Here is a 21480-nt window from a genome sequence, read left to right as displayed (position 1 = left end):
ATCATTGTCCAGCATTGTTTTACCTTTTTTGTAAAAGGTGCTTGACTTTCTTTGAATGTTCACTTTGTAAACGCTGAGTCAGTACTTCTGCCTACATCACGCATTACCTTTCCAATATGACTACGTAAAGCGCAAAGTCAAGCTAGTGCAAGATGAGCATTTGTAGTTAAACAGTATATACATATAATTTTATTTTTAGAAAATTACCTATTGTTTCACTAGATAAGACCCTTATTCCTCGGCTGGGATTGTGTAGAGCGTTTTGAAACTGCAGTTTGGACCTTCAACGCGTTGATCCCCATTGAAGTCCACTATATGGAGAAAATTCCTGGAATGTTTCCCTCAGAAAACCTAATTTAATTTCGACTGAAGAAAGAAAGACAAGAACATCTTGGATAACATGGGGGTGAGTATTTTATCAGGAAATTTTCATTATCGAAGTGAACTTATTCTTTAAATGCTGTTCTTTTGAACTTCCTTTTTTTAAAGAATCCAGAAAGAAATATCACCATTTCCACAAAAATGCAAGAACAATGGGTTTTCAACACTACCATGTTTCTTAAGTAGCAAATCATCATATTAGAATAATTTCTGAAGGATCATATGACAATGAAGACAGCAGTAATGATGCTGAAAATTCAGCTTTGCCATCACAGGAATAATTACATTTTAAATTATATTACAGTAGAAAATGTTACATTAAACAGTAATTATATTTTACAATTATACTGTTTTTGTCATATTTTTGAGCAAATAAATACAGCTTTGGTGAGCACAAGAGACTAATCTCAAAAAAATCTTACCAACCACAAACTTTTGAATGGTAATGTACATCTATAGTAATATGACAGATGTTTTTATTAAAATTACAGTTTTTTTTATCAGGATGTGTGTTCTCTGGAAATTGAACCCATGACCTTTGTGTTGTTAAATGATCATTGACTTTGACGACAACATTTACACAAAAGCTGTGTTTAGATCCATTGCAATGACTTGTAACATACCAAAATACGATATAACGGCAAGTTTACAACACACTGAAAGCACATAAAATTTCCTTTTTTCTTATTATAAAAGATAAAAGATGGCCCTGTTCAGATTTGTGATCTTATCTACGTTTTTCTTCAGTGCGAAAGTACACCAATGGGTGAGACTTCCAGTTCATAAGCCGCTATGGGAAATAACGAGAAGAATAACAATGTGCAGTAAACCATAAAACTGTTTGCACTACAAACCAGTGTGTTCATAATTAAGATAGTACATTAAAATAATATGGTAAGACACACCAAATTGCAATATCAAGCAACAAGACAAGCTGTTTTGTACAGCTAAAAATAGCTGGGTGCGGATGAGACCGGAAGCCACACCCAAGTAATTTACTAATGGCCGTCCCCACTTGTATGGGAATAAAAAGGTGGACAGACTATGTTTCTTAGTTTTTCAGTGAAACCATCTGTCTCTCTTTTGGAATCCTTAGAATTCCAGACCGTTAGAAGCCTCTGGAAAATAAAATCAAAGTACATCAACTTTTTTTTCATGATGGGGTTACTGGAGGAACCCTTCACAGTATTTAGAGTTCCTACAGCAATTTTTGATTCCAAAAGAGCCATTATGTCACTAAAGCATAGACTCAGAAATGGCTGATGGCGTCATTTGGGACGAGACCATTGACATTTCAGAACCAGCTTTACACTCATAATTTTCAAATATCATGTACACATCCTTCTTTGCTCAAAATGAGTGGGTGGAGACCGAAGACCAGCTCACCCCACCTACCCTACTGTGACTGGCTTGATCTACACCACCCTCGGAGCTGGTTGGTCCGTGACCCTGGAGTAAAGAGCAGGGTGATGTTGAGGTGGAGCCTCCGTCGGCGGGCTCCTCCTGGCTGTGTGTGGCGCTCACAATGCCCCCTGGAGGACTGGATGATACAGTGCAACTGCTCACCGTCCACAGGCATGGATACTGACTGAAAACCGCAGATGAGCAAACATGACTTACAGTTTTATATCTAAAACATCTTTATATTACCTTATTGTTGGTATATTGTCATATTGTGTAAGTCTTAAATGTATAAGTCACTTTTCTTTCTGACCTGCTGGCTCCAGGTGAGCTTGGAGCAGGTTGCATGGACAGCATTGCAGCAGGACCAGGAGGAGACACGCCTGTCCAGCCCTCGTGACTGGAGAACATCTGCACAGCACCTGGACTCAGATTCTCAGATAGAGACACTTCAAAGAAAAATGAGAAAAACTGAAGTAAGAAAAATTCATAACTTATTTGTCAGATATTATTAGAGCTTGACTGTATTCCCATTTACTTTTATTATATAGAAATTAATGACTAGTACATTTTTTAAAAATTATGTGATTTCCATTTTTAGATAACTTATTTCCTTAATACAGGGATTCCCAATTTTTTTGTGAGTCAAACCCTTTGAAGTAACCTCCAAGAATTCAAGTTAATATTTCAATAATTTATTGACACATTTGCATATTCATGGTTTTCTGATGACTGTTAATGGTCGTCACATGACATGTAAGTAAACATAAAATATTTTATCTTTTTTAGTGTTTTATTTAATAATAATAATAATAATAATAAAATAATGCTATAATTATTAGTTTAAACTCAAATTCTAAAAATGAAGAAATATTACTTTTGTAAATTACAATTGTATTGCAAACTAAGAATTATTTGATAATTATAACAGTAATTTTATTTTACACTGCAATTTACAATACTAATATTTATGTTTTATTTTCTGTTCAAATCCTCAGGCTTTTATGTTGGTGAAATGCTGGTGAAATGCAGTAAAATCCACAAAAATGTTTATGCAAACATTTTATCATGCAAATTATTAACTTGAAGGGAACCACAAGTATTAAGACTTGTATGGCTAAATATAACATAAATTATGTTTCTTACTTAAATATGTAGTAGAAAACCAATGAAAGATTTATGTTATTTAAAAAATCCATATTGTTTTATACATATTTTGGACTATAGAGGGCGATGTTATTTCGATGACGTGAAATTGGTGAGCTACTAGTGCAACCTGTTGCTATTTTACCACAAATCGGAAAACAAAATACTGATACAATGACCACAGCTATTGAAAGCGCTTACAGATGGCGATGGATATAAGTGTAAGCTTAAACCAAATGCTGTACCGTCGATTTTTCCCCACAAGTAGTATAAGCACCCCCGGATATCGAGGGAAATCCGTGCTGAGAAACTTCTTCATTGGCTGCGGCGTCATGACAAGTGTCGCAAGTTTACATCCTGCCAGGATGGCATCTAGCGTTTCTTGTCTCTGGCATTTGTAAGCTCTTTCAGTAGCTGAGGTCTACTAAAAGCCTCAAAGGCATCAGGGCTGAAGTGGAGAGAACAAAGACGCAGGTCTTCAGGAAGTTTTATTTGTCCACAGGCATCTTTACATTCTTTTCTCCTCTTCTTATCTTTAGGAATGCAGTAAAGACTTACATTACTTCTCTTGTTACTCTTCAACTAAAAATTACAACCAAAGCCACATAATGGCATTGTATCAATATTTTATTTTCCAAGTTGTGTTGCAGTAAAAATAGCAACAGGTAGCATCAGTAGCTCACCAAGTGCAGCCACTGAAATAATGGCATCCCCCATAGTCCAAAATATGTATAGAATAATGGGTATTTTTATCACGTAAGCCTTTTTGTGGTTTTCTACCTCATATTTCAGTAAGAGACATAATTTATGTTATATATAGGCATACAAGCCTTAATGTCTTAACACACACTCTGTTCCCAAATGCATTAAACTCATAGCACATACAGAGATAGAGTTTGTGAGAAGCAGCCAAAAATTAAATTTTATTAATTATTAGCTTTTCATCAGCATACAAACCCTCTGCGTTTCCTTCTTAAAAACCCATTTGGGAAACCCTGTCTTAATACAAAAAGCATGATTGTCTGTAATTATAGACATGATTTAAACTGCACTCTCTTAAATCACCTGAATTATGGCCACGGTGGTGATGATGGCGGGGCAGGTAGGGAGATGGGTACGGGGCTGCTCGGTGCCCGTGCAGGCTTGGGTAGTGTTTGTACCCATGGTGGGGAGTAAGCGGTAAACCTCCAGGATAGGGAAAGTTACCACCACTAGCAGAACACAGAGTGTCGGGGTTTGATATGAACCATCCGCCTGCAACCAACAAATGGACATCAATGTGATTCACATAACATAATGCTGTAAATATTTCTTAATTACCTCTAAAAACGATTACGTAAACAGAAACAGAAAAATAAGTGACTAACAGTGCGGTATCCCCACATGCTGGTTTTCAACTGGAGATTCGAGATGATTCTTAGGATGGCTCCTATGGAGAGAAAAAGCTTCTCAGATGTAGAACTAATATATCATAATGGTTAATATTCCACAAATAAATCAAATACACTATTGTTCAAGTTTGGGATTGTTTTTTTTTATTTATTCCTCTGATGCAAAGCTGAATTTTCAGCATATACTTATTCCAGACTTTAGTGTCATATAATAATTTTAATATGCTGATTTGCTGCTCAAGAAACACTTCTTCTTAATATGAGTTGAATACTGTTGTGTTGCCTAATATTTTTGTAAAAACTGATTTTTTTCTTCACAAAATGCTTTGATGAATAGAATGTTTAAAAGAACAGCATTTATTTGAAGCACCTTAGTAACACTCTAAATATCTTTACTGTCAGTATTTTTGAATTTAATATATGCAAAAAATCAGTAACAGTTTACAATAAGGTGTCATTTGTTAATATTAAATGTATTAACTAACATGATTGATCAATGAACAATGCATTTATTACACTATTTATTAATCTTTGTTATTGTTAGTTAATAAAAATACTGTTGTTCATTGTTTGTTCATGTTAGCTTACAGCATGTAAGCTAATGTCAACAAACACAACTTGTGATTTTAATAATTCATTAGTAAATGCTGAAATTGACATTAACTAAGATTAATAAATGCTGTAGAGGTATTGTTCATTCTAAGTTCATATTGTTAACCAATGAACCTTATTGTAAAGTGTTACCAAAAATTCTTGTGAAAGGTACAGTGTATACAAATATTGTTTATTATTATTATTATCATGAGTCATTTTACTTTGGACTTTGCTATTTATATTCTTTTCAGGCAAATCATGTGATGCCTGTCAGGTTTTTATTGCATGTACGTCCTTTCACAGGTAAATATTTCATAACCTCTCATATCATTTTGCGCTCTCTGGTCATTTGTTCCTGACATATCACCTTTGATTTTACTTCATCACATACATTTTCTAATAATTTATTTAAATTCAGTGTTCATATACTGGAACACCTTTTTTAATCAAACTCATTACTGCAAATATATTAAAATATATTATTTAAATGGTAAGGTTTCATATCAAAAATATTTATTGCACTACCTTTAATTTATATTAATTTAAATAAAAAAAAGAGTTTTTCTTTTGCATTTGTCATGAATACAATGCAAATTATAGATAATGGTACTAAAATATGCATTAATTGTATATGCATATTATATCTTTTCTTTATACAAAAAGCAGTGCTGTCAAACGATTAATCACAATTAAATCGCATCCAAAATAAACGTTTTTGTTCACATAATATGTGTGTGTATTATGTATGTATAAATACACACACATACAGTAAATATTTTGAAAATATTTATATGTATGTATTTATATTCATCTCATTGATATTATAAATAAATATTTTTAATATAGAAACAACACATATTTTTCTTCAATATATACATGCATGTGTGTATATTTATATATACATAATAAATATACACAGTACGCACATAAATTATGCAAACAAAAACTTTTATTTTGGATGCAATTAATTGCAATTAATCACTTGACAGCGAGGCTTTAGCCTCGATAAACTCCTAATTTGCTGCTTATTAATACTTAGTAAGGTAGTTGTAGTGTTAAGTTTAGTTATGGGGTGTGATTAAAATATCTAAAATTAGTAGATATCTTAATATGTGCATTATGAGTACTACTAAACAGCCAATGTGCTAGTAATATGCATGCTAATAAGCAACTAGTTAATAGTGAGAACTGGTCCCTGAGCTAAAGTGTTATCATTTCTCATAATGTTTTGTCCCCACTTTCTCTTTTTTCACCATCTAATAGTTTAAATTTACACTGTACACTGTCTACAGTCTCACGTGAGTATTTTTCAGAAAAGTGTTGTACCTCTGCTCCGATGAAGTTATGACTGCATTTATTGGAGTACAATAATTCAGCGCTCATTCCACCAACATTGCTGTGTAATATCTCACACATTCTTCACCGTAGCCGCTCAAAATCTCTCACTCTCACTTCACACTGCCTCTCCAACAAGCTCCTTTACTCACACACTCACTCGATTCAATGCATAAACGTTTAATAATTGGTTGCTAATCAAGGCTGATTTCGCACAGTCATGCTAGCTTGACTAGCACTAATGCCCGCTATGATATTATTATGAGTTGAAATACGCATTGTTAAATCGGTGAGAACTTATCTTCCGACACTGACGGTGTTTGTTGGTTAATGTCACTGAATTGAACTGTACCTTTCCTTCGCATCAAGGAAAGCTTTGGCAAACGGATTGTGCTTTATCTTCAGTGCAGTTATCTGTGAAGGGGAGACCGGAAGATTGTAAGTATAATTTACTTTGATCTTATACATCAGAGATGAAATATTTTCATCAGTTATTGTACATACAATCATTATACTTCGCATTCAACTGAACACAAACAAAGTTATTTTGTAAGGTACATTTTTGCCTAAAAAAGACTTTCTGTCATATGATTTCAGAAGACTGCATATAAAGTAATGCATGTTTGCACTAATTTTCATTTTGTTTTTTTAGAAGACTCCTTGGTCATTATTCAATGAGAGAAAGAGTTAATAAATCATTACAGAAATTTCATTTTTGGGTGAACTATGCCTTTAATTATGTTAATCCTAAGTGTTTTGTGAAGATGCTCTAACCTCTTCATTCTGGTAGGCTGTTACAGCGATGAACTGAGTGTCTGTGAAAGAGATGTTGGTCACCATCCTGTGGCTGCCTCCGACACGAACAATGTGAATCTGAGGCTCGTACTTGTGCAGAGAATTCAGCATGATCTGGACCAGGTAAACAGAGCAAAAGAGAAATGAAAAGTAAGAAAGAAAGTGGTTCTTTACAAGTGTACATACAGACTTTAGCTAAGGTAGGTCCATACTGTACCGGTACATACAGTATTTTAACCTCATTTTAATTAAGTTTAATTAAATGAGGTGAAAGCGGATGCAGACTTGCAAATAGGTTTTGAATGCAAAGCATTTGAACTTGCAAAGCTATTTGTAAAACTGCTGTATGGCTAATATATGTCTCTTTCTTCATGATGAACTATCCATATATACAAGAACATTACATTAATTATATAAACATGAAAAAAGAATGCATCAAATTGATCAAAAGTAACAGCAAAGCCATTTACAGTTGAGGTCAAAAGTTGACATACATCTTGCAGAATCTGCAAAATGTTAATTATTTTACCAAAATGAGAGAGATCATACAAAATGCATGTTATTTTTAATTTAGTACTGACCTGAATAAGATATTTCACATGAAAGACATTTACATATAGTCCACGAGGGAAAATAGATTAATTTTATAAAAATGACCCTGTTCAAAAGTTTATATATGGTTGATTCTTAAAAAATTTGTTTGTTTGTTTATTGATAGTTGTTCATGAGCCCTTGTTTGTCCTGAAGGTTCAAACGCTCACTGATGCTCCAGAAGGAAAAACAATGCATTAAGAGCTGGGGGTGAAAACCTTTGAACAGAATGAAGATGTGTACATTTTTCCTAAATATCGTAACTTTTTCATTTAGTACTGTCCTTCAGAAATTACAGAGGATACTTACATGTTTTCCAGAAGACAAAATAAGTTAAATTTACCCTGATCTTCAAATTCAAAAATTTTCAGCCCCCAGCTCTTAATGCATTGTGTTTCCTTCTGAAGCATCTATGAGCATTTGAACCTTCTGTAATAGCTGCATATGAGTCCCTCAATTATCCTCATTGTGAAAAGATGGATCTCAAAATCATACAGCCATTGCTGAAAAGGGATCAAATACACAAAAATGAAAAAAAAAAAAAAAAAAAAAAAAAGCATTTGTGGGACCTGGATTTTTCTGAAGAACAGCGGGCAGTTTAACTGTTCAGGACAAGGGACTCATGAACAACTATCACTAAACAAAAAAAAAAAACAGCTGTGGATCATTGAGGTAACAACACAGTATTAAGAATCAAGTGTATGTAAACTTTTGAACGGGGTCATTTTTATAAATTCAACTATTATTTTCTCTTGTGGACTATATGTAAACATCTTTTATGTAAAATATATTATTCAGGTCAGTACTAAATTAAAAAAAAACATGCATTTTGTATGATTTTGGTAAAATAAATAACATTTTGCATATTCTCTGAGAATTAAGGTAAATCAAAATGTCATTATAAAATTGTTTTATAATAACATTCCAAGTCATCAGCTGAAAATTCGGACAGTATCACTATCCTGCATATAGGCAGGTCTTTACATTTAGACAGTGCATTGTCTCTTGAATTCTTGGGATGACTGCAGTGACAACGTCAAGCACGAATAAATCTATCGAGCGAATTCTGAGAAAGAGCCGGACGGAACGAGAGAGAAAAGCAGCATTTTTTTAGTCTAATTGGTAGATTACAATGACTGATGAGGGGCAGGTACTCATCTGCATGGCTACAGGGGACATAAAGGGCTTTGTGTGCTTTTCTCTCCCCGCTGCCTTTTTTAATATGTTGCCTTTTTGAACATCTAAGGACTGATGGCTAAATTAATTTTGCATAGAAAAAACAGAGGTAATTACCATAATGTACAACTAACCACAGCAATTATTTCATTTAGAGCTGGTTCTCTCTCATCGTCCTCTCCGCTGCCAGCTCTGCGTTTAAAAACCCCGGTAAATAGGGAACAGACAGGCATAGAGGAGAAGAGGATGGATGGGGTGGCGGGGAGGGTGCAGGGGAGGGGTCATGTAAATACCAATAATAATTTGGTGGCGGAGTCATACTCGAATGGAGCGGGCTGGAGCACCTCGCAGCGGCCCCGCTGAAAGCCAGGATGGCTAGCTGAAGTAGACCACTCTCTGTCTGAACGGCAGGAAGTGCATTAAATGAGAAAAGTGGTAATTAAGAGCTGTTTATTCCTGTTTACATGCAGTCCCTGCTGAACAAAGGGGCTCCATAGGTGAAGTGGATGCAGAGGAGCGCACTAATTGTATAAATGCACACTTGAAATTTCCCCGTGGCAGCGCACAGGGTGATTAAAGGCAGGCCAAGACTCCTAAAAGCTGCACAAGCCTGTTTGGACACACAAGAGCTCTGAGAGGCTACTCAAGATTACCCAACGGGTCACGTACGGCAATACACACCTGCGCAACTCGAGCGTTTCGTGTGCATAATGCGCAGGGGGTCTTTGTTTACTCCGACTTTTTACGGGGAACAATTTAACAACGTGATTAGTTGAGAAATCGGTCGAAGATAGTGCAAGTTGTGTTATAGCTACTCAGTTCACTATATGCTTTGTACCTGGCCGCCTCCGTTGAGTTTGTTGGTCAGTTTGACTTTGTTGAAGGACACCGGAGCCTTCATCCAGTGGGCACCGAAGTTGGGCGAGTCGGGGTGGATGTAGACGCAGCTGTGACTGTGAGGCTCGGGTTTGCCAGCGGGGACCCACTCGCCGTTTACGTACTTCCAGCGGTGCCCGTCTGCAGGGCTGAAGTCCAAGAGGAACGAATACATGGCGTTGGGATCCAGGCCCGTCACGCTGACCTTCAGAACTGGAAACATCCTCCTACAAAAGGAGAAATCACAACAGAAGAAGTACAGAAGATCTCCTAAAAATGCTTTTTCAAAGCTATTATTACAGTCTTTCTACTTGAACTTTTTAGGTTTAATTCAACATGCAGTTTCTTTGTAATTATTTGTGAAATTTACTAGAAATTTCTCAGGTGAAAAGTGTTTCTGAACCAATTTTTAAAAAATAGAGGCTCTTTATTGGCATTGATGGTTCCAAGCTTTAACATCCATGGAATCTTTCCACTGCACAAAATATTCTTTCACTCTTAAAAATAAAGATTCTTCCTGGAACCATCACTGCCAATAAAGAACATTTATTTTTAAGAGGGTATTTCAGATTATCACAATGTTATTTACACTATAAAGTGTTCTTTTAAGACCTTTTCGTTAAAAGGTTTTTTTGTAGAACCCAAAACAGTTCTTCTATACCATCCTTCACTTTGGAAATATTTTGAAACATGTCTTTTTTCCATACAATGAAAGTAAATGGCTTCCAATGTTGTTTTAGACCAAACTGACTTTCACTGCATAGACCAAAATACATCATCTTTTTGTGTTCCACATGAAGAAGAATAAAACTCATACAGATTTGGAACAACATGAGGAAGAGTAAATGATACACTCTTGAAAATAAAGGTGCTTCACGATGCCATAGAAGAACCTTGTCTAAATGATTACATAAAGAACCTTTAACATCTGAAGAACCTTTCTGTTTCACAAAAGGTTTTTTTGTGGCAAAAGAAGGTTCTTCAGATTATAAAAAGTAAGAAAGAGATGGGTCCTTAAAGAACCTTTAACTGAATGGTTCTTTGTGGAACCAAAAATGGATCTTCTATGGCATCACTGTGAAGAAACTTTTAAGCACCTGTATTTTTAAAAGTGTAACAGAATTTGCATATCTAAATCTTAATAAATCTGTCCAAATGCTGTCACACACTCACATACACGACTAAAAAGTTATTCCCCAAACAATGTTTCACACTGCCTGCCAAAACTCTAAGAGCAGTTACAGGCATGAACTTCATGAGAGGTTGGACGCTAGTCATTTTCATCTTTTTTCCCCATGATTATTTTTTATGGATGAGAACAAGTTTAAGAGGGGCTGCAAATGGAAGGACACCCACCTGCAGAGCTGACCTGTAACTACTGAACGAGTTGGTCAAGTCACCCTTCAGCTCGATAACACCACAACAAGCTTTTCAATTAAATTAATCTGCCAGATCGAAAAAAACATAAAAACACCACCATGTGCCAATACCAGCAACACAAAATAATAAACCTGCTGATGGATACCTGGACCACAGGAACAGAGTTTGATTTTATTAATGCTATCAGAACACTTGCAAAGAAATTAACACCAAAAGTACAATTGACAAATTAATAAATATTTTCATAAGGATTAAGAGTAATAAAATAGTTTTTTAAAGTTTAGATTCAAATTATGATTCAAAACTTCAGTTTTCTGTTCTCTCAAGAAACAATATTACAGTACATTTTTGTTACAAACTATTAAAAAACTTTTTTTTTCAGATCTAACTTTTCTAATCCATTTTTGAAAGCTTGAGTTTACACAGCAGAGTGACAACCAGAAAGTGTCCATATACTTTTTATCTTAATTTCTAACAATCTAAATATTGTTTCATTACTTAAGAAACTAATAAATGTGCTTTGCTTGAAGAGTGCTTATCACCTTTTAAAATAAATGGCATTTTATTTTATATTTTGTTAAATAATGCAGGCACATTTTGTTGCATCATATACATCTGTGTGACTTCGCTATCAAAATATTTTGTGGGTCATTTTATGATCAGGTGTAAAAAATATAGTTAAAATTAGTCTTTAAGACGCGAATTTCGTAATTATTTCATTACAACTTTTTTTTTTTTTTACATATCACTAAACGCGTAAGATCTAATTTTCTGACGCGACACGAATGAAATACTATATAATAATTATAACCATAAAATCGTTAATGTATAAACAATAAGAAATATATTTGAATATAAAAACGATGAATGCTATTTGTGATAAGTTCGAGTAGCAACACAAACCTGCCTTTTAACAGCTTCTGTGCAAAACAAACGTTTTAATTAATTTAAAACGTTTTAATCAACCACCACTGCTTTATTAAAATAAAATTTTTAAAAGTTTTAAAACTTTGACATCAGGTTCATAGTGGCTCACCTGCCGTTCTTGGTCACAATCATCTCATTTGTCACTTCCTTAAATTTTCTCCAAAGTTCGGAATCTTCCAGACTGACTTTGAGCTGTTTCTCAGTGGGGTCTCCCTTCTCTCGCCCGGCCTGTAACTCGCTCTCCACGACGCTCAGCAGTCTGGTGATGCAGCAGTCATTGCCACCCCGAGCACCGGTCACCGCTCCGCCGCCGCCGGCGCTCCTCAGCTCTTCCTCCACCTTCATGAGTGACGGGCAAATCTCACACGCACTTGTCAAGTAGAAAACAACTGGACTTTAACTTTAGCTCACTAAAATGAATGATAAGATTTAAACGTAACGTTGCGTCTAACACAACTTTTGAATCATAAAAGAAAAACAACTCTCTTTAGTATACTAGCAGTGTGATGTTTGATCTGTACCTTCAGCTCTCTGAGACCACCTGTTCTTATGACCGGAGGACAAACCTGCAGTCACGTGGGTTTCTCCAATTAAGTGATTCACTCACAACCTATTGTTTTCAGTTCAACCTCCTTTTAATGTTCGAAATTAAAGTCTTCACATTTATATTTAGGAATTATTATACTGTTCAATAACAGGAAAACCTGCGCAGAAAGTTCAAAGGAAACTTACAGCAAGAACACTTAAGAGAGAAAAATAAACGTATTATAATAAACGCTACCATAATTTACGTACAGGAATGAAAAGCATGACGGAAAACAACTCGTAAATCACGCTCCGGATTTGTTTTATGCATATACTGCAAATACATAAATGACGTTTTTCACGTTTTTCAGAACCATGGACAGCTCGGTTTTTTTCCTTTTTGTAAAATGTATCAATGCGTGATGTATGTAATTACAGTACCACTTAAAAAATGACTTCAGTGCAGGTACTTTATTATTAATATGTTTCCAGTCTCTTGAAAGACTCATTTGGATTTTTTCCTTTTCTGTGTGGCTTAAAACTGTCAGGGGGGGGGCGGCTATTAAAAAGTCACAACAGGAATAATCGTCAGATCAAAAGAATATGCAAGGAACTTTTTTTCCGTCGTCTCACGATAGAATAATAAAACAGCACGATATTTGAATTTGAAAGTCTATCACTTTTTTACCTTTTATGAAAAGGTACGTTTGCACGGGTCAGATGGAACAACCTTAAGAATTATTGCAACAATAAAAAAGTATTACATATTTTTCAAAAATCGAATGCAACGACATCTAAGCACATGAGATTTAAACTTTAAATTTCGGACACTCGTATTTGTCACTGGCCCACAATAGGCTTATATTTAAATATATATTTATATTTTAGCTTAAAACAGATATCTTCCACTAACGTCATGACCTGATATATATATATATATATATATATATATATATATATATATATATATATATATATATATATATATATATATGACATTAGAACTCTAAAACAATGCTAAATCAAGATATTTCTTTTAAAATGAATGATGGAGGTGTTATTTGTTTACGTTTTGCTTTAAACCTCATTCTGCTTAGTGAAGTCGGGCTGCTGTGAAACATCAGAACATCCACTGTGAATCACAAGATGGACTTACATGTGAGGGCGTAAATAAGGGCATACTGTCAAAGAGCTTTAGTATTGTGGAAACCATGTGGAGCAGAAATCAAATACTGGATGTTCTCTGCAGCGGGAGGGAATGAACGGAAACCCGATCCAGCGACCGGCGCTCTAATCACAGCGCCACACGCATGGAGATTAGAGGATTCAAAGAGTTTAAATCCGAAAAAAAGAGTCTCATTAGCGGAGAATCCTCCTGCATATCAAACATGAGAAAATCAACCCTCCCTGACCTTTCACTAGCAGAGATGACTTACGCACATCAATCAACTTATAAAAGTCTTATTGAGACCCACAGATGCATTGTGGGACGGGGCTACTTAAATGACAGCACGTAAGTGCATATTCATTTACAATATGATGCACTGAAATTAAAATAAAAATAAAACTAGAACTAGAGAAGAGAAATTCACGTAGACTAAATGAATCTGAATAACTTTTAATAGCAGTGATTGTTGAAATGTACATATAGTAGCAATAAAAAGTCTTAAACACCTCACATATGAATTATTTTCATAGAAATAATGCAAAACATGGGTAATTAATCATTTCACTCATGATAAAATAATTCTGGAATGTATTTTTCAGTCAAAAAATATTTCTATACATATGAATAAAAGCAATCTCTTCAGTGAATATACAGAGGACCAAAAACAATACAGTTAAAAGGAAATGTGTTTGACGTGATTTGAAAATAAGAGGACAGACATGAAACATTTATCAAAAAAAAAAAAATGCACTAAATGCAAAACAAACTCAAAGCAATCCACCTTTTTCCTAATGTAAGAATAGGCGTGGCCATTTGTAAACTTCCGGTCTCATCCGCGTCCAGCTAGTTTTAGCTGTACAAAACAGCTTGTTTTGCTGCTTGTTATTGGAAATTGGTGTGTCTTACCATATTATTTTAATGTATTATTATAATTATAAACACATTGGTTTCTAGAGCAAACAGTTTTACTGTTTACTGCACGTTGTTATTCTTCTGGTTGAATAATTATCCGGAAGTCTCACCCACTTAAGCGTTGAGGGAAAAGGTGGATAGGGTTGTTCTTAAAGATATACACTGGCACCCTAATGAGTGTTTACTATTTCACTACTTATCTAATAAGATAATATAGCAATTATAGTGATACATAAGTAATAAGACATTTCTCTCATTCTTATATATTTACCTACAATAGATAACGTCTGAACTAAAATTTAATTGGAACAATTATTTAGAAAACCCTTCATCATTACAATCTTGTTCTCGTAAAAAGAAATGAACCTAAATACTAAACAAAAACAGCAAACACTGGTTATATTTCTACCCAATCTAGCCCTCAAGTAATCCTTGGATGATGGCAGAGAAGAAGGCACATAGGAAAGAATTATTAAGCAATTACACAGGCGTTAAACGTAAAATATTCTACTCCGTCTTGCTGCGCCAAACATGTCACTACAACTACAGAGCAGAGCCCGAAACTCAACCTTTTACCCAATTAGACTGTTTCATTCTTTATAGTTTCCTACTTGAATGTAAAGCACAGGTGTGTGTGTGTGTGTGTACTTGTCTGTATGTGCTTGTTCACACAGATGGAGAGTGTCCATCCGTTGGGGAGAATAAGGGCAGCCTGTAGTGTGGTGTGGTGTCTGTGCCAGGCTGCAGAGTAGGTACATGAGTGGCATTGAAGGCAGCACCGAAGCTGGAGCCAAAGCAGCACACAGAGAGGCAGCCAAGGCCAAATGTAGAGGCATCTCACTTGAAGCACGCGGAGAACAACTTAATAATCGCATCCCTACATAAAAACAAACAGCCAAAGGTAAACAAACTCCAAAGCCAAAAAACAGATGACTAAAAGTGTCTTTTTTGGCTGCGACAGAATGACAGTTTTGATTTTAGTCTATGAAGCAATTACGTGAATTTCACACACAATAGGCACTTAAATTGCAAAAATGATATTTTAAAATGGAAATGGCAGATTTTCACAATTTTGCATATCACTTAACAGATAATATTGCCAAAATGCAACTACTACAACAAAATCATTTGATAAATTGGTCCAGTGACAGTCATTTGCATTTTTTTTATGTTGCTATATAACTTAGATAATGTATTTGTAATTTGTTTTCTTAAATGCTTTTCGATATGTGACAACAGTTTTTTTTAATGTATGATTTAGAAAATATAAAGAAACCCACCTTGCAAAAGGAATGTAGGATAAGCTATACCTGTGAAATAAAAAAAGATATAAATTAAACAGAGACAAATAAACAAAATTCTTAAACATTTTATGGAAAATTTCAGTAGACAATGATTTTAATACTGTACAAATTCTGTATTTTATTTCCTTTCCCTAACTCACTCCTAAACCTATCCCTGACAGAAAACTTGCGTTTTTACAATTTCCAAAAATAAATAAATATGTTTATGTAGTGTGATTTATATGCTATTTTACTTAAGGGGACCAAAAAGCACAAAAAAAAAAGTCCTCACAATGTCAAAAAAATCATATATATATATATATATGGAAATGACAGTGATGGAAATTACACTACCAGTCAAAAGCTTTTGAACAGTAAGATTTTTAATGTTTTTTAAAGAAGTTTCTTCTGCTCACCAAGCCTGCATTTATTTGATCCAAAGTACTGCAAAAACAGTAACATTTTGAAATATATTTACCATTTAAAATAATTGTTTTCTATTTGAATATATTTTAAATGTAATTTATTCCTGTGATTTCAAAGCTGAAATTTTAACATCATTAAGATCCTTCAGAAATAATCCTAATATTCCAATTTGCTGCTCAAAAAACATAATCATTATTATTATTATTATTATTATGATGAAAACGGCTAAGAAGATTTTTTTCTTTGGTGTCTTTGTTGAATAGAAAGTTCAGAAGAACAGCATTTATCTGTAACAGAAATCTTTTGTAACATTATAAATGTCTTTATCATCACTTTTGGTCATATAAGTGATGATTAAAAAAAATAATAATTAATTAATTAAAAACAACATTAAACAAAAAACAAAACAAAACAACAAAACAATTAAAATTATACTGACTCCAAACTTTTGAACAGTATAGTGCATAATGTTACACAAGCTTTTTATTTCAGAAAAATACTGATCTTTGGATCTTTCTATCCATCAAAGAATCCTGAAAATGTTTAAAATGTTTAAAATATTGATAATAATAATATAAAATGTTTCTTGAACAGCAAATCAGAATATTAGGATTTCTGAAGGATCATGTGACACCGAAGACTGGAGTAATGATGCTGAAAATGTACCTTTGAAATCACAGGAAATTACATGTTAAAATATATTCAAACAGAAAACAGTTATTTTAAATAGTAAAAATATTTCATGATATGACTGATTTTGCTGTATTTTGGATCAAATAAATGCAGGCTCGGTGAGCAAAAGAGACTTCTTTAAAAACATTAAAAAACTTTTGGCTGGTAGTGTATCCTTGTGGAGACATTTGGTAACCGCAACAGGGTTTTACACACACACACACACACGTTTGTTTTTGTGAATTGTGGGGACTTTCCATAGACTTCTATAGTTTTTATACTGACAAAACAATATTGTCTATCCCCTAACCCAACCCTAACCCTAAACCAAGCCCTTACAGAAAACATGTTTGCATCATTACACTTTTAGATAAACATTTAGTATTTTTAATAAGGCCAGTCCCCACAATGTCAAAAATTTTCAGGTTTTACTATCCTTGTGGGGACATTTGGTCCCCACAATGTAGCAAAAACAAGTACACACACACACACACACACACACACACAAAGCTTAGCCCATAAATAAGACAACTTCACAATTTAATATGGAGTAATAACAGGATGTCCTGCATTACTTGCGTTCTTTACTATGACTACCAGAGGAGGCCCACCACTGCACTATTTTTATAGCTTCCTGATAAGATTGTCTGTTAATTATCTTAAGTGTAGATACACTATACAAACACTGTCTCCAGTTGCTGAAATAACTCCTTAATGCTCAGTTTCATGTGCAACAACATCTTTGAGTTTTTGGTTCTGTGATTTAAAGTTCAGGAGTTTTTTTTTTTAACAGAGCTCATGGACTTCTGATGTAGAACCTGGATGCGACTTGTTTGCGTTGTGAGTTTGTAACGACATGAGGGTGAGTAATTAATGACAGAATTTTCCTTTTTGGGTGAACTACCCCTTTAAATGTGCTGTAGGAAACAATAGCCATTCTAGAACTTCTGCCAGACTTAATGACTGTATTACACACGTCCTCTCTTTCCAAACTCCACCCACTGAGACCACTGTAATCAGAGATGGAGCAAGAAAGCTGGCAGAACACACATAATCTTAGTGTTGCCAAAATCAATAGTAGCAAAACAGATCCGCTTCAACTCTCAGATTCCTACTTCAAATATGTGGGCCCACTGAAAGTCTTAAAAGAAAAAAAAAAACTTTTGAAAGGCTTACAAAGCCTAGGGCCATCACAGAGACTGGTGTGATATTTCAGGACATCTAATACAGTGATATCTGTCAGGTAATAGTGCCAGTCCATTAAAAAGAAAAAAATATGTATCGCTTACAGCACTGCATGGTTCAAAGTTCAATGTTTTTTATTGTCTTATGTCACTGGTGTTCTCACTTTCACTCACTCTGATATATACATGTGTGTGTGTTTGTAAACATACTCCATATATACAGTTGCAACATTCATATAATCAAATGTGACCCTGGACCACAAAACCAGTCGTAAGTAGCACAGGTATATTTGTAGCAATAGCCAAAAATACACTGTATGCGTCAAAATTATCGATTTTTCTTTTATGACAAAAATCATTAGGATATAAACTAAAGATCATGTGTCATGAAGATCTTTTGTAAATTTCTGACTTTAAATATATCAAAACATAATTTTTTATTAGTAATATGTTCATTAACTTCATTTGGACAACTTTAAAGGTGATTTTCTCAGTATTTTGATTTTTTTTCACCCTTACCCTCAAATTCTAGATTTTCAAATAGTTGCATCTCAGCCAAATATTGCCCTATCCTGATGTATAAATGTCTGTTTCAAAAAATTGACCCTTATGACTGGTTTTGTGGTCCAGGGTCACAAATATAAAAGAAAAGTAACTATGACTATCTGGTATCTTACCATGTAAAAGCCAAAAACTGGAGGATACAGAACAGCAGAGCAAGGCCTTTGTTCTTCCACTAAATACAGAAATAAAGAAATGTAAACTTTGTTTTACATAATTCATTATGACATTAATTTTATAAGGATAACAAAACAAAATCATGCTAATTAAGAAACCTACTTACCCAAAAAGCAGCACAGAAGGTTAGCACCAGGCATGTCTTTAAAAACACAGATATATGGTTTACAGAAAACAAAAAAGGCCAATTAATGTATTATAAGAAATACTGAATATCTCAGTGCATTAAGCTATGATATCCATGTATGTGTGTGTGCTCTCACAATCATAATGCCAGTTGCCAGAGCTCTCGTCTTGTCACACATCCTCTTGAGTTGCTTTAATGGACCCATTAAGAACATTGTGCTGAAAACAATCCACACCCAAAAAGACCTCAGGATTGACTTATAGATTCTCACAGATGCTACACATCACTGTGTACATAGGTCAGTCTGAGACATTTCATTCTATACAAATATACACGACCAGTCAAAAAGCTTTTGAACAGTAAGATTTTTAATGTTTATAAAGAATTCTTTTCTGCCCACCAAGCCTGCATATATTTGATCCAAAACACAGCAAAAGCAGTACTAGTGAAATATTTTTACTATTTAAAATAGCTGCTTTCTATTTGAATACATTTTAAAATGTAATTTATTCCGGTGATTTCAAAGCTGAATTTTTAGCATCATTACTCCAGTCTTCAGTGTCACATGATCCTTCAGACATCATTCTAAGATGCTGATTCGCTGTTCAAGAAACATTTTTTATTTTTATCAATATTTAAAACAGTCGAGTACATTTTTTCAGGATTCTTTGTTGAACAGAAAGATCCAAAGATCAGCATTTATCTGAAATAAAAAGCTTTTGTAACATTATGCACTATACCATTCAAAAGCTTAGAGTCAGTATAATTTCTTTCTTTTTTGGAAAGAAATTATAGAAATTAATGCTTTTATTTAGCAAGGATGTTTTAAATGGATCAAAAGTGATATAGACATTTACAATGTTACAAAAGATTTCTATTTCAGATAAATGCTGTTCTTCTGAACTTTCTATTCATCAAAGAAACCTGAAAAAAATTCAACAATAATAATAATAATAACAGTAATAAAGTTTAGTAGTATAGTTTTTGAGTAGTAAATCAGAATATTAGAATGATTTCTGAAGGATCATGTGACTGGAGAAATTATGCTAAAAACTCTGCTTTGAAATTACAGGAATAAATTACATCTTAAAATACAAATTCAGATTGAAAGCATTTATTTTAAATAGTAATAATATTTCAAAATATTACTGTTTTTGCTGTACGTTACTCCCTGTTTGTGTCACTTATGTTTATGCGACAAGAAAAAATAACTTATTACTTTGTTTTACTGTTAAAATGATTTTTCTAAAGTTGTAAATAAAAGATTATTAGAGTATGTTTTAGAAAATACCATTTTAGTTTTTCTACCTCATTTCATGTTCACGTGTTATTTGCAGTTTCTTTGTAATTATTTATAACTTCACTAGCAATTGCTGAGTGAAAATTGTTGCTACACATTTTTTTCAGTGTGCTTATATCAAACGACATTTTTAAAGTCACAAAATCAATTCATTTGTTAAAAAAGAAAGTGTTTTTCAACTCAAACATCCGTATTTTTCACTAACCACATGCCAGTGCAAACATGGTCTAGCATTATAAACAATGCAGCCAGTGACACACCTTCAGTACGATGAAATGAAAGGTGGACAGATAAAGCTACATGACTCACCTTAAAAGAGAAGCAATATTACCCAAACTGTAAAAGACTGCAAAGAGTGTCAGTCCGTTTCTCGGAACCCAAAGCAAGCAGGTCCCCTGAATGACAAAAGTAAGGAAAGAGACGTTTGACCACTGTATTTACAATTAAAAGCAAACAATATAAAACGATTCGTACACTCGTCTTACCAAAACTGAACACACGACGCCCACCACAAAACACGCGATGAATCCCTTGACGCGCGTGCCCCATCCCAGTGTTGATGCTTCATTCGCTGACTAAAACAGAGTTGGTATATTCATGGAAACATGTGGATATTTACAAACAGGCAGATATCAAGCTATTGCTAATGACAGTCGGGTAAGCACATGCACGCAACACAACAAAACTAAACAAAAAAAGTAGCACAAGTCTAGATTCGAATTCAAAACGATACCACATTATAATATAATTAGAATTAAAAGCATTAAGCTCTAACTCAAATGTAATGGAAGTATATTGTTAAACGCAACTAACATTACCTGCAGTACGTTGAGGTCGTCATTGCCATCTTGGCCGCTCAAAACTTTCTTTAATTTGTCCATAAAGGTTCAAGTTGATAAATTTTTCAAAAACAATCCAAAACAAGTCGTTTCAAGTTGAAAAATCCTAAGGCGAAGCTACTTTGTTCAAGCAAATATGTATTGATTCGTTCCCTTTCCTGTTTGAAACTGTAACAGGTGCATACGATAACTTCCGTGTGTAGCCACGGCAACGATTACGCGACGTCATTACGCTCGACGTTCTGAATCGACACAATGGGGTGTATGGAACGTTCGTTTGCTTTCATTGTTTAATACTTAATACACTCGTATT

General features: G+C 34.2%; 2 protein-coding genes across 2 annotated transcripts; both read right to left on the bottom strand.

Annotated features, from left to right (window-relative positions):
* Positions 1–1609: 1609 nt before the first annotated feature.
* Positions 1610–12525, bottom strand: tbx19 (T-box transcription factor 19). The gene is made up of 8 exons (XM_051113387.1): positions 12103–12525; positions 9649–9913; positions 7023–7157; positions 6601–6662; positions 4296–4357; positions 3994–4182; positions 2096–2231; positions 1610–1969 (listed from the first exon to the last, which is right to left on the bottom strand). The coding sequence occupies exons 1-8, from the start codon at positions 12336–12338 to the stop codon at positions 1732–1734; spliced, it is 1323 nt and encodes a 440-aa protein (XP_050969344.1). The 5' UTR covers positions 12339–12525; the 3' UTR covers positions 1610–1731.
* A 1595-nt stretch (positions 12526–14120) lies between these two features.
* sft2d2b (SFT2 domain containing 2b) lies at positions 14121–21363 on the bottom strand. Its single transcript, XM_051113534.1, has 8 exons — positions 21147–21363; positions 20814–20903; positions 20638–20723; positions 19165–19246; positions 19008–19043; positions 18841–18899; positions 15879–15908; positions 14121–15475 (listed from the first exon to the last, which is right to left on the bottom strand). The coding sequence occupies exons 1-8, from the start codon at positions 21207–21209 to the stop codon at positions 15436–15438; spliced, it is 486 nt and encodes a 161-aa protein (XP_050969491.1). The 5' UTR covers positions 21210–21363; the 3' UTR covers positions 14121–15435.
* Between the last annotated feature and the right edge of the window lie 117 nt (positions 21364–21480).

Source organism: Labeo rohita, chromosome 6 (genome assembly GCF_022985175.1).
Source record: "Labeo rohita strain BAU-BD-2019 chromosome 6, IGBB_LRoh.1.0, whole genome shotgun sequence".
Lineage (NCBI taxonomy): Eukaryota > Metazoa > Chordata > Actinopteri > Cypriniformes > Cyprinidae > Labeo > Labeo rohita.
This window is presented reverse-complemented; position numbering and strand designations above follow the sequence as displayed.

Coding starts and splice junctions, on each gene's coding strand:
- tbx19 (XM_051113387.1), bottom strand. CDS start 12,338: ATGAAGGTGGAGGAAGAGCTGAGGAGCGCCGGCGGCGGCGGAGCGGTG. Junction 9,914..12,102: donor ATTGTGACCAAGAACGGCAG/GTGAGCCACTAT, acceptor CTCCTTTTGTAG/GAGGATGTTTCCAGTTCTGA. Junction 7,158..9,648: donor AACTCAACGGAGGCGGCCAG/GTACAAAGCATA, acceptor TACCTGGTCCAG/ATCATGCTGAATTCTCTGCA.
- sft2d2b (XM_051113534.1), bottom strand. CDS start 21,209: ATGGACAAATTAAAGAAAGTTTTGAGCGGCCAAGATGGCAATGACGAC. Junction 19,247..20,637: donor AATATTGCTTCTCTTTTAAG/GTGAGTCATGTA, acceptor GATTGTTTTCAG/CACAATGTTCTTAATGGGTC. Junction 18,900..19,007: donor CCTTCTGTGCTGCTTTTTGG/GTAAGTAGGTTT, acceptor TTCTGTATTTAG/TGGAAGAACAAAGGCCTTGC.